This window comes from Salmo salar, chromosome 16 (assembly GCF_965601325.2).
Source record: "Salmo salar chromosome 16, fSalSal1, whole genome shotgun sequence".
NCBI lineage: Eukaryota > Metazoa > Chordata > Actinopteri > Salmoniformes > Salmonidae > Salmo > Salmo salar.
In genome coordinates, this window is record NC_138306.1 from 64447459 (window position 1) to 64461608 (window position 14150).

The 14150-nt window shown below is 40.6% G+C and overlaps 1 protein-coding gene across 1 annotated transcript; it reads left to right on the top strand.

Moving 5' to 3' along the window:
* Positions 1-562: 562 nt before the first annotated feature.
* LOC106574315 (carboxypeptidase B2 (plasma)) lies at positions 563-10832 on the top strand. Its single transcript, XM_014150153.3, has 11 exons — positions 563-715; positions 1583-1658; positions 1891-2015; positions 2334-2442; positions 2797-2898; positions 3027-3134; positions 3374-3484; positions 4023-4113; positions 4493-4695; positions 6061-6145; positions 9125-10832. The coding sequence occupies exons 1-11, from the start codon at positions 639-641 to the stop codon at positions 9319-9321; spliced, it is 1284 nt and encodes a 427-aa protein (XP_014005628.2). The 5' UTR covers positions 563-638; the 3' UTR covers positions 9322-10832.
* Positions 10833-14150: the final 3318 nt, after the last annotated feature.

Genomic DNA, 14150 nt, shown 5'->3' on the forward strand with positions numbered 1-14150 from the left:
ATGAATGAAAAAGTATTCAAGAATTTTTTTGAGAGTACTAATGTTAATGTCCCCACTACAACAACAACAAAAAAATTAAAAACATGTAATATGTCCTTGAAACATTTAATTGAAATGCTGTAGAATACGGCCGACTGGTGGCCAATATGGCCGACTGGTGGCTTCAAAGCCTCTCAATGGCCAATAAATAACAAATAGCAATCTAGGGTTTATATATGTCATTGGGTGTAGCAGTGAATTTTTCAGTGAGCTGACAGATTTTGCATAATGTATATACAATATTCTGTAGACCTACTAAAGCAAATAGTAGGCCTTGCTAAAGAAATTCTTTTCTGGCTAAAGGCAGTTCCAGGATAAAGTTTAAACCCAAATAAATTACAATAAATCATTTCAAGATGTGGAAAGGTTTTAAAAGAAAGACCTATATTATTGAATCTTTTTTTTGGGGGGGGGGGGGGGAATCATGGTGTATTAAACAGCTCACTGTTATTGTAAAGCAGCCCAAAGCCCTCCTCAAAAAAGTAAAGTTTAACTTAGACTTTACTCTGGCTAAATCAACACAGATCTCTCTCTCTCTCTCTCTCTCTCTCTCTACCATGTTAACCAAACATCTTGCATAAGTTTTGGACACATTAAACATGAAGGCTCTTCTAATATGGGCTGTTTTGCTGAACTTTTACAAACTCCTTAAGACAGGTGACTGCGCTTCAACACAGTAAGTTTCCCACAGTAAACATTATCATAATTGTTTAGGAGACTTTGCTTAACCTAAATGAAAAATAGATGCGTTTGATTGACATATCCAAAAGGACCACCACATGATAATGTTTACTCTTTCCACTGTACATCCTCCTACATGTTTTCTGTATTTTATTTAAAGTAGAATTGAAGTGATCATTGGCATGAAGTTGACATCATTGACATGATTTAAGGAATTCACATTCACAAGAATTCATGAGATGACAGGATAAATCTAAACCCATGTATTTGCTATAATACAGAACTGTAATGAATTACAAACTATATGAATCTGTGAAGGATAACACTTCAATTTGGTCAATTTGCCTTTGGCTCAACTTAGTCCAAGCCAAACATTTTGACTATGTTAGCCCACACAGCTTCAAGGATGCACTTTCATGCTAGGTTTAAGACCTCATATTTAAGCTTATAGAGACCCCAACTGGTGTATAGAATAATCTCAAAATGATCTACTTTGGTTTAGATACAAGCATCATGAAACCTGTAACCTAATAAATTAATTTGACTTGGTGAAATCTTTATTTTATTTTTTTTACAAACTTGCTTACCACTTTTTTCATGTGGTTTATTCCTTCACAGACTCCATGAAATGATGTCCTCTTCCTAAATATTTGGTCAAATTATTAATTTTGTGTATGGTTTCCTAGAAACAAGGGTGGCTCAACTTACCTCTTTGGCTCAACTTACCTCACTCTCCTCTACATCTCAATAGTCTAGTGACCTCTCCTCATCTCCTTTCCTATGTGCAGATGAAGAGGAGACGAGGAAAGGAAGCCACATAAGACTATTGAGACCTAGCCTATTTTTCCTTTGTCTTTCACAGTGACCAAGTACTCTCAATCCAAGTCACAACACATCAACAAGCAGATATTGTGAGGAACATATCCAGCCAATATGAGGTACAATAATGATGTGATAATAAACTAATAATTATCTTCTGTTTTAAAAAAAAACATTTCACTTCACTGGTCTTAAACCAAGAACATTGTGCCAATTACTATTTTTGTTTCTGTACTAGGTTACGGTGTGTTGTTTTCAGACTTCATATTACTCACAATTAGGATACATTCTTTAAAGTTTATTCATGCATTTGTGTGTGTATGAACATGTGTGTTTGTGTGTGTCTCCCAGACAGTTTTGTGGTCACCTACTTCACCTGAGTACATCGGAGCACACACTGAGGTGCACCTATTTGTTCCTGCCAACAACTTGGGGACTGTCACAGACCTGCTGCAGACACACCACCTAACACACCAGTATGTCATGTGATTAATACTCATATTTTAGTGACACTAGCAACGTTAACACAACACCTAACTGCCTCATCAAGAAGTTCAGTTTTATTGGCTTAATGGCTAAGGTGTTGGGTTTACAGTAGCAAGAGCTTGAGTTCAAGCCCCGGTTTGGACTACCAGCCGACTTCGCTTTAATTTCAATATTGATTTTGTTATGTTATGCCCATATTAAGGTCATATCCATGATATTGAATAAGCTATCAGTATTATGAAATGCATATAGAATGTTTTTAATAGTTCAGAGAAATCCCCAAGAGCAAGAATGTGTGTTTGTTTCAGAGTGCTACTGGACAACACAAAGGAACTGATCGAGATGCAGACCAGGAATGAATCATCGGACCCTAGAAGCAGTGCATCTTATTATGAGAGATACCATTCTCTGGAGGACGTAAGATACCGGATTGTGTCTTGTCATTACCTAATGTTATTAACATAACCGTAATGTAATGTAACATTAACATAATCTCAATGTAACATCCCATTAACATTACTTTAAAGTCACAACCTTTTCTGGGCCCGTATTCATACAGCGTCTCAGCGTAAGAGTGCTGATCTAGGATCATTATGATGCCTTTTAGATAATAATGAATAACATTGTATGGCCAGGGGCAGCTAGTCCTAGATCAGTTCTACTACTGTGAAACACTTTATGAATACAAGGCCCTGGTCATTTGTGGTCCCAGCTGCTAGATATCAAGTATGTATTTATTATCAAAATGTTAACATGCTGTCTCTTTTATAGATATACTATTGGATCAACAAGACTGCCCAGGAACACCCAGACATGGTCAAAGCCATCCTGATTGGCTCATCATATGAAAAACGCCCACTTTACGTTCTCAAGGTTCCCCAAGCTGTCTTTTTAGCAATGATTTTTAGCAATGATGTCATTGTCATAGTCATTTTATACAAGCGACAGTCACATCCTCATCATCTGATCAAATGATTGCATTTCTCTGATGTCTTTTTCAGTTGTCTGGACGACAAGAGAGAGCTGAAAAGAGAGCAATATGGATTGACTGTGGCATTCATGCTAGAGAGTGGATCTCCCCAGCTTTCTGCCTGTGGTTTGTGCAATATGTCAGTACCTTTTTCCTAAAATCCCGATTCTCTACCAACTTATACTCTATCTATTCTGATAGGCCATACTGTATACATATTTGGTTATATAGCATCTTCATAACTCATTGGTTATGAAGTATGATTGAAAATGTTTATGATGGCTCTGGAATTGTATTAGATCGTATTGATCACTATTTTGATTTGGAACATAGACAGCTATATTAAACTGTTGACTCTTCCTTGTGCTCTTTCCTCAGTCCTTGAATTTCTATAATCAAAACAATGACATCACTGAGATGCTGAACAGTATGGACATCTATGTGCTGCCTGTCATGAACCCGGATGGATACAAGTACACATGGACAACGGTAAAGAATAAGACAATAAGAAATTGAGTCAGTGGTTGCGTTCCGGGACGACAACATTGCAGACATGGTATTGACCAATAGTTGTGTGCCAGCTCATCGACTGCGCAGTCGTGCGTCAGATTGCTATATGATGTGGTTAGCTCATATGATAAACACCGATCCAGTGAGATCTGGCATGAGTCTGCAATGTCAGTCTGGAATGCTGCCAGTGCCTTCAAATATGTCAATCTGAGCCACACAAAAAGTGGGCACTGTGCATCATATGGACATACTTAGTGCATATGAATGATCTATGAGCCAAGATCCATGATTTAACAAATAAATCATTTTTAACACACAGATCCATTCCACTCACTCCTAAACAACTCAACTTTATTCTGCATAATGTATATACAGATTGTCATAGATTTTATATTTTGTGAGTTTACGTCAGTGTACGTTTTATGAGTATATGGCAGTAGGCTATATGTTTTGAGTGGATACAGTATGTCAGTATTTGTTTTGTGATTATACTGTGTGTGCTCCTTTATTTGACCAGAACCGAATGTGGAGAAAGAATCGTTCCTCGAGCAAGGAAAGCAACTGTGTTGGAACCGACCTCAATAGAAACTTTGACGCAAACTGGTGCAGTAAGTCTGAAATGGAAACTGAACTGGCAGCTTGAGGGCTACTGGTCTCTGATCCCACATACAAACTACTGCCGTTGTTCCCTTGAACTCTTATCCCTAAAATTGCTCTCCATCCAGGGGCGTTGCACAGCAACTGACTCTGTGTCGCTCAACGTGTGTGTGTGTGTGTGTGTGTGTGTGTGTGTGTGTGTGTGTGTGTGTGTGTGTGTGTGTGTGTGTGTGTGTGTGTGTGTGTGTGTGTGTGTGTGTGTGTGTGTGTGTGTGTGTGCGTGTGTGTGTGTGTGTGTGTTTGTTTCTGGGGGTGTTGGGAATAAGGCAGAAGATGACTTTGCGTTCTAACCAAATGGAAAATAAAAGCTCTATTATATTCCCTCTGCAGCAAAGGGAGCCTCCAACAGGCCCTGTGATGAGATATATTGCGGCCAGTTCCCAGAGTCGGAGCCTGAGGCAGAAGCCGTGGCTAACTTCTTGCGCAGCCATAAAGACTCGGTAAAGCTCTATCTCTCCATCCATTCCTATGGTCAGATGCTACTCTTCCCATACTCCTGCTCCAATGAGGAGGTGCCTAACCACGCCGAGTTGGTGAGTTGATGGGAGAGATGAATGGGCGGATGAAATCTAGGGATCACATATTAGGCATACATTTTTAGTTGATCAAGGTGTTTGTAAGAAGCTAATTAGGCCAATATTCTGTATAATTAGCCATTTATTAAGCCTTTTCAGGGTTTTCCTATTCACACAAACAATAAATGGCTAATAGTACCTGAAATGGCATAAGTTGCTACTTATAAATGCCTATATGGTGATCCATATACTGGTTTTTGAACAGTCAGTAAATATCATTACCCCAAAAAATGCTACCCTCCCCTGGTATTGGTAATGGTGAGAGGTTAGCATGTCTTGTGGGTGTCTTTGTGCCTCTAACTTTCTCAATCATCATTATTCACGATTTATTCAGGCTTATCCGTAATTATGGTAATCAAGTGTTCAGAAATATTATTCTTATTTACAATCAAAGTGACTCCAAAATGACACTACATTATTTACCATTAATTTCTATTGGGCACAAAATAATCTTTAACGCATCCCACAAGTTTGTAAAGTCTATAGCTTGACCAAGTCATTTCGTGCTGGGAATTTGGGACCAAATACTAAGCTTTTGTATAAGGGCACAAGGCGAGACCCAAATGCAGACACAGGAGGCAGGTGGTTGAGCTCTGATATTTATTATACCATAAGGGTTAGGCAAAAGACAGGTCGGGGACAGGCGAGAGTTCATAAACCAGGTCACAGTCCAAACAGTACCAGGCGATAGGCAGGCTCGAGGTCAGGACAGGCAGGGGTTCAGTGAACAGGTCCAAGTCCAAACAGTACAAGGGGATAGGCAGGCTCGAGGTCAGAACAGACAGAGTGGTCAGGCAGGCGGATACGGCGTCAGGACAGGCAAGGGTCAAAATCCAGGAGGGCTAGGAAAAAACAGAGACTGGGGAAAAATAGGCGCTAGGAGAACCGCTGGTTGACTTAGCAAAACAAGACGAACTGGCACAGAGAGACAGGAAACACAGGGATAATAAATACACCGGGACTAATGGGGAAAACAGGAGACACCTGGAGGTGGGTGGAGACAATCACAGACAGGTGAAACAGATCAGGGCTTGACATTTTGACTACTTTAATACACATAAGTGAATTTGTCCAAACACTTTTGGTTCCCTAAACTATGTACAAAAAGTGCTGTAATTACCCTCAAATTAAAGGTGACAGTCTGCACTTTAACATCATAGTCATTGTATCATTTCAAATTCAAAGTGCTGGAGTACAGAGCCAAAACAGCAACAAAAATGTGTCACTGTCCAAATACTTTTGGACCTCACTGTATATAATCAACAACAAAAAAATGTACTTTATTTTTTTTAATTAACTGTGTTCCATTGTTTTTTTTAACAGTTTGAGCTTGTACAGGAGGCAGCCATGAAAATCAGAAGATACTACAGGAACAACTACAAATATGGCGCATCAGCAAATACAATATGTGAGTCAGTCTTCATCAGAGTTGGGGTCAATTCCATTTTATATTTTGTCAACTCAGGAAGCATTGGAATGAATGAATTGACCCCAACCCTGGTCTCCATCAAAAACAACATTGTGATACTCACATAATTTTGTCTGTATCACATAGGTTGGAGAGGCAGGCAGCAAGGTTCAGACAAACCCCCACTGTTGCAAACCAAATGATGGCTAGAAGCATGGGGAAATAATGTTTAGATGCTTTTTTCCAGTGGCGATTAGGTTTATGAATTGCCTGGCTGGGCTGTGGGACAGTGGATGCACATTGATAATTCAAACGGAAATGTTAACAGGCATTACCCGGGAATTATTGTGAATAACTCCTGGCTATCAGCATCCAGGATTCAAATATACCATCTAATACAACCTGGTCTCAGAGCATTTCGTATTATTCTGTATGTAAATCCGTTAGTATGATATGTTACTTTTCATATAGTATGTATTCAGTTGTGGATGTCCATCACCCAATTCATATAATATGTTACGAATTACAATTCGTATTACACTAAACAAAAATATAAAACGCAACAATTTCAAAGATTTTACTCAGTTACGGTTTCTATAAGGAAATCAGTCATTGTAAATAAATTCATTAGGCCCTAGTCTATGGATGACTGGGAATACAGATATGCATCTGTTGGTCACAGATACCTTAAACAAAAAAAAGGTAGGGGCATAGATCAGAAAACCAGTCAGCATCTGGTGTGACCACCATTTGCCTCATGCAGTGCAACACATCTCCTTCACATAGAGTTGATCAGGCTGTTGATTGTGGCCTGTGGAATATTGTCCCACTCCTCTTCAAAGGCTGTGCGAAGTTTCTGGATATTGGCAGGAACTGGAATGCACTGTCGTACAAGTCGATGGGGGACATGTCTGGTGAGTACGCAGGCCATGGAAAAACTGGGACATTTTCAGCTTCCAGGAATTGTGTACAGATCCTTCCGACATTGGTCGAGGCATTATCATCCTGTAACTTGAGGTGATGGTGATGGATAAATGGCACGACAATGGACCTCAGGATCTCGTCACGGTATCTCTGTGCATTCAAACTGCCATAGATAAAATGCAATTGTGTTCATTGTCCGTAGCTTATTCCTGCCCATACCATAACCCCACCACCACCATGGGGCACTCTGTTTACAACGTTGACGTCATCAATCCGGTCGCCCACACAGTGCCATACACGCTGTCTGCCATCTGCCCAGTACAGTTGAAACTGGGATTCATCCCAAACCATCTCAATTAGGTTGAGGTCAGGTGATTGTGGAGGCCAGGTCATCTGATGCAGCACTCCATCACTCTCCTTCTTGGTCAAATAGCCCTTACACAGCCTGGAGGTGTGTTTTGGGTCATTGTCCTGTTGAAAAGCAAATGATAGTCCCACTAAGCGCAAACCAGATGGGATGGCATATCGCTGCAGAATGCTGTGGTAGCCATGCAGGTTAAGTGTGCCTTGAATTCTAAATAAATCACAGTGTCACCTGCAAATCACCATCACACCTCCTCCTCCATGCTTCACCGTGGGAACCACACATGCGGAGATTATCTGTTCACCTACTCTGCGTCTCACAAAGACACGGCGGTTGGAACCAAAAATCTCAAATTTGGACTCAGCAGACCAAAGGACGGATTTCCACTGGTCTAATGTCCATTGCTAATTTTTCTTGGCCCAAACAATTCTCTTCTTCTTATTGGTGGCCTTTAGTAGTGGTTTCTTTGCAGCAATTCGACCATGAAGGCCTGATTCATACAGTCTCCTCTGAACAGTTGATGTTGAGATGCGTTTGTTACTTGAACTCTGTGAAGCATTTATTTGGGCTGCAATCTGAGGTGCAGTTAACTCTACTGAACTTATCCTCTGCAGCTGCACCAGAGGTAACTCTGGGTCTTCCTTTCATGTGGCGGTCCTCATGAGAGCCAGTTTCATCATAGCGCTTGATGGTTTTTGCGACTGCACAACCTTCATGTCTTAAAGTAATGATGGACTGTCGTTTCTCTTTGCTTATTTGAGCTGTTCTTGCCATAATATGGACTTGTTTTTTTACCAAATAGGGCTGTCTTCTGTATACCACCCCTACCTTGTCACAGCATAACTGATTGGCTCAAACGCATTAAGGAGGAAAGAAATTCCACAAATTAACTTTTAACAAGGCACACCAGTTAATTGAAATGCATTCCAGGTGACTACCTCATGAAGCTGGTTGAGAGAATGCCAAGAGTGTGCAAACCTGTCATCAAGGCAAAGGGTGGCTACTTTGAGGAATCTCAAATATAAAATATATTTAGATTTGTTAAACACTTTTTGTTACTACATGATTCCATATGTGTTATTTCATAGTTTTGATGTCTTCACTATTATTCTGCAATGTAGAAAATAGTAAAAATAAAGATAGACCCTTGAATGAGTAGGTGTGTCCAAACCTTTGACTGATTCTGTATGTTACAAATTTGCAAAAGGTACAATATATTACGAATGTGCAAATGTACAACGTTTTTTGATTTAGGTTGAGGTTAAGGTTAGAGTTAGGGGAAGGGTTAGCTAACATGCTAAGTAGTTGCAAAGTAGCAAAAACGTAGTAAGTAGTTGAAAAGTTTCTCATTAGCTAAAAATGCTAAAGTTCCCCATGATGAGATTCAAACTCGCAACCTTTTGGTTGCTAGATGTTCGCGTTGCACGCCCACCAATCCACCCTGACCAACCATTCTACTTTCGTTTTTGTATTAAGCAACCATTGCTCTTATGTAACCATACCAAATGCAACATATCATACTAATTTGAGTGTCCTGGATTTACATTTACTATGTTACGAATAGTCTATGAGACCAGGCTGTTTCAATGAAATGCTGACAATTGCTTTGTAAAGCTGTTATTATTTATTGCTTTATAAACGGTCACTACAAAACAAGTTAAATTCTTTGTTCTTCCTTCGTCCTTCTACAGACTTAGCCCCTGGAGGTTCTGACGACTGGGCCTACAACCTGGGCATCCACTACTCCTTCACCTTTGAGCTGGAAGACCGTGGTCGATATGGTTTCCTCCTACCGCCATCATTAATCTCCAAGGCCTGCAATGAAGCCCTCCTCGCTCTTAAGAGTATCGCTCTCAGAGTCATTCAGAAAACACAACCCCAACCCTAACACGGAACCCAAACCGGCTGCGCGTGTGCGCCATGGTGCGCCATCGTGCATAAATGTATTTTGTCCCCCCACACCAAACGCTATCATGACACGCAGGTTAAAATATCAAAACAAACTCTGAACCAATTATATTAATTTGGGGACAGGTCAAAAGCATTAAACATGTACATCTAGCTTGCACTTGCTAGCTAATTTGTCCTATTTAGCTAGCTTGCTGTTGCTAGCTAATTTGTCCTGGGATATAAACATTGAGTTGTTATTTTACCGGAAATGCACAAGGTCCTCTACTCCGACAATTAATCCACATATAAAACGGTCAACCGAATTGTTTCTAGTCATTTCTCCTCCTTCCAGGCTTTTTCTTCTCTTGACTTTTTAATGCGATTGGCAACTTTCATAAATTAGGTGCATTACCGCCACTGACCTCGTTCGTCTTTCAGTCACCCACGTGGGTATAACCAATGAGGAGATAGCACGTGGGTGCCTGCTTCTATAACCAATGAGGAGATGGGAGAGGCAGGACTTGCATCTCGATCTGCGTCAGAAATAGAACTGAAATAGAATTTTAGCCCTTGGCAACGCAGACGCTCGTTAGCACGCGCGAGCAGTATGGGTGCAATAATTGAATAACATAGATTTCTACATTTATTTTGAAACGCTCGCGCATGCGACGACAGCAGTGTAGTCAGCCTGTAACCCTTTATGCCCCTGAGAAGTTGGCTGTGTATACCTGAGCAGTTTCACGTCTGATTTGGTCCAAAGTAATCCCTTTTATCAAAGTATGTTTTGTGTGCGTGTCTGTCAAACATGATTGTAAATTGTATCATCATTTTTTTTGTTTTTAAGGAGTGGGGCAGTCCCAATCATTACATAATGAGTTGTTTGTTGGAGGAGAGGAAGACGGGGGAGAGAGTGCTGAAATAGCAGTGGGTCTGATTCGAACCCATGCAGCTGCACGTTGTGTTCCATGGGCAGCGGCTTAGACCACTAGGCAAGCCTAGTGTCACCCTAGCACAGCATTCATGTTTTTGTAGTAAGTAATCATAGACACTAATGAAATCTTTCTTTCAATTCCTTATTTGTTTTATTCCAACTGTATATCCTCCTACAGTTTTGAAGCTTAAAACTATAATTGTGTTAACAGTTCTCTGTGTGTAGGCTTCTAATGGTGTAACAAGATGAATATTCCAACAGAAAACAATAATGACATTAGATATTTAAATGTTGTTGTTTTGGCCTTTTTGAGAATGCCAATTTTTTCACTGGCTTCCCTTTAGTTTGAAGCATGGCTAGAAAACGTACCATCATTGCACTGCTATGGTGACACACACATCTCAGAATAATCTTCACACAGATGTCATTGTCATATACAGACCGTATAGATAGAAAAAAGACCCCTTTATGCCATTGTTGGCTGGTCACATGTGCAAGCCGAACTGTCAAAACCGTGGTCAATCCATATGTGTCACTTCACTGTGTCCTATTAATAAATATTGACTTCAATTCTTCAATTGCATGTTTAAAGCTACGATGCACTGTGGGAAACTAAGGTTGGCAGGAGTCACAAGGTGATCAGAGTGTGTTGATTTCCTGTTCATTGTAGTTGAAGATGTAAACTAGTTCACAATAAATCACACACAGACTAGAGTAGTGCAGGGAACATACACTACATGACCAAAAGTATGTGGACAATATACTATATATACAAAATAATGGACACCCCTTCAAATTAGTGGATTTGGCTATTTCAGCTACATCCGTTGATGACCGGTGTATAAATCGAACACACCGCCATGCAATCTCCATAGACAAACATTGGCAGTAGAATGGCCTTACTGAAGAGCTCAGTGAATTTCAACGTGGCATCGTCATAGTGTAACGGCTGTCTGAGGAAGAAGTGGACCAAAATGCGGCGGAGTTAGGGTTCGTCATATTTAATTCAACGAACACTATGCAATTCACAAAAACAACAAAACTGACAGCCAACACAGTCCTGTCAGGTGCAACCACAATGACAAGAACAATTACCCACGAAACACAAAGGAAACGTAGGCAACTTATGTGTGACTCCCAATCAACCACAACCCTCTACAGCTGTGCCTGATTGGAAGTCACACGGCCAAAATCAATGAAACAATAAAAAAACACACACTCCCTTCTGCCACATCCTGACCCAACTACACCCTCAACTGGTCAGGACGTGACACATAGGATGCCACCTTTCCAACAAGTCAGTTCAAATTTATGCTATAGCTGCCCCGGTCAACTATAAGGGCTATTATTGTGAAGTGGAAATGTCTAGGAGCAACAATGGCTCAGCCGCAAAGTGGTAGGCCACACAAGCTCACAGAACGGTACCGCCGAGTGCTGAAGCGTGTAGGGCGTAAAAATCGGCTGTTCTCAGAAGAAACATCAGCACATTAATGACATCGATTTACATGGCCGAGCAGCTGCACACAAGCCTAAGATCACCATGCGCAATGCCAGGTGTTGGCTGGAGTGGTGTACAGCTCGCCGCCATTGGACTCTGGAGCAGTGGAAACGAACACATCTGGGTTTGGCTGATGCCTGGAGAACGCTACCTGCCCGAATGCATAGTGCTAACTGGAAATTTTGGTGGAGGAGGAATAATGATCTGGGGTGGTTTTTCATGGTTCGGGCTAGGCCCTTTAGTTCCTGTGAAGGGAACTAAAGGTGTGACGATCGTCGTTAAAGGTAGACCAAGGTGCAGCGTGGTTTGGGTTCATCATATTTATTTCCTTAAATGTGAACCAGCAAAATGATACAACGAACGAAAAGCTAGGCGTGCAAACACATGCAACACAAAGACAAGATCCCACAACTGATTGTGGGAAAAAGGGCTGCCTAAGTATGATTCCCAATCAGAGACAACGAATGACAGCTGCCTCTGATTGGAAACCATACTTGGCCAATCAAAGAAAAAAACAAAACATAGACATACAACACATAGAATGCCCACCCCATGTCACACCCTGACCTAACCAAACAGAGAAAAACGGCTCTCTCAGGTCAAGGCGTGACAACAGCATACAATGGCATTCTAGACGATACGGTGCTTCCAACTTTGTGGCAACAGTTTGGGGAAGGCCCTTTCCTGTTTCAGCATGACAATGCCCCCGTGCACAAAACGAGGTCCATACAGAAATGGTTTGTTGAGATAGGTGTGGAAGAACTTGGCTGGCCTGCACAGAGCCCTGACCTCAACCCCATCAAACACCTTTGGGATTAATTGGAACTCCGACTGCGAGCCAGGCCTAATCGCCCAACATCAGTGCCTGACCTCACTAATGCTCTTGTGGCTGAATGAAAGCAAGTCCCTCAGCAATGTTCCAACATCTAGTGGAAAGCCTTCCCAGAAGATTGGTGGCTGTTATCGCAGCAAAGGGGGGACCAACTCCATATTAATGCCCATGATTTTGGAATGAGATGTTCGAAAAGCAGGTGTCCACATACTTTTTATCATGTAGTCCATATCAAAGCGAGAACCTTGAAGCCCAGCAAGAAGGTTAGAGCTGGTGCTCATCATTCAGGTAACAATACAAACACACACATCAAATCTCTTACCAGAAGAAAATAAATAAAAATTCTCAGAGCTTGACACAAAAAAAGACACAAATAAAGATGAGGTTGCAAGAGAAGACAATGTCTGTCAGACTGATGTTATTGTAGCAATGTGTGCCTCAGTATATTTTCGTTTGGTGGAAGGGACCCTCTGGAGCTGCTGCAGTGTGTCTGGGGCTGCTGTGTGTTCTCCTACTGGCTGGGATCATAGGCCTATGTGTCTGCTGTGATGAGTACAACAACCTGACTAAAGAGAGAGACCAACTAGAGACCAGCCACAACAACCTGACTTAAAGAGAGCAAACCAGCTTCAGAGAGAGACAAAAAGACTGAGACCGTGGTAATTGGGTTTCTATTAGCTGATATGTTTCGACTTGAGGTTCAGCAGTAAATACATCTTCCTCTTCAAGTCAAAATGATCCTCAGCCATAATGTTTGTACCATGGTGAAGAATGCAGATATGGCTAGAAAACGTACCCCAATCCAGGGATGGAAGATCTGCCTGTACTCCTAATGATCCCATTATCCAATATGGAAAATCAAGAAGATTGAAATACTGCTAGTTCTAGCATTAGCTAGCCTAGCATGCTGATGAAAAAGACAGTTAAATAAAAAACTTGCAGTAATTCAATCTTCTTGGTTTTCCATGTCTATTCATCATGAATTGCAGTATTAGTAAGTGTTGATGATAATACTTCTAATCATACTTAATAACCATTAGTAAATATCCAATTCATTATGTGTATGTTTTCTAAATTATCTCATGAACCAATAACTAATTTACAACTGGTTTGTAATTTAAATAATAAATAATTTATAAAGTATAAAAATACAATTAACAGACACCTTAGTCATTATTTTATTATATTAAACATGACAAAATATGTTGTTACAGTGTTTATGAAAATAGTGTTTGGTGGAAATGTTTATGTTTGTGCTTTTCTAATAAACAATTTCTCTGTTCTATTCATGTGCTTTTCTAATGACCATTTTCTGTGTTCATCAGTGACTCATTGAACGAATCCTCACTATCAGTATCTGCAATTTGGCAGAACTGTACATCCAGAACCTTGTGTTGAGAAAGGGATATCTCAGTTTCTAGGTCTCAGCTTAGAGAGAAGAAGCCTTGTGAGGTATTAGGCTGTCACATGCATGACCCAGTATTGGTCGGTCACATGAAGGAAGTAAACGTTAATGATGAATTAATTATGAATGATGAATAAGCTATATCATGCAAATATAACTTG

Excerpts from the sequence above, each read along its gene's own strand:
- LOC106574315 (XM_014150153.3), top strand. The coding sequence starts at position 639 with ATGAAGGCTCTTCTAATATGGGCTGTTTTGCTGAACTTTTACAAACTC. Across the intron at positions 2,016-2,333 it reads ACACACCACCTAACACACCA|AGTGCTACTGGACAACACAA; the intron begins GTATGTCATGTG and ends TGTTTGTTTCAG. Across the intron at positions 2,899-3,026 it reads GCCCACTTTACGTTCTCAAG|TTGTCTGGACGACAAGAGAG; the intron begins GTTCCCCAAGCT and ends TGTCTTTTTCAG.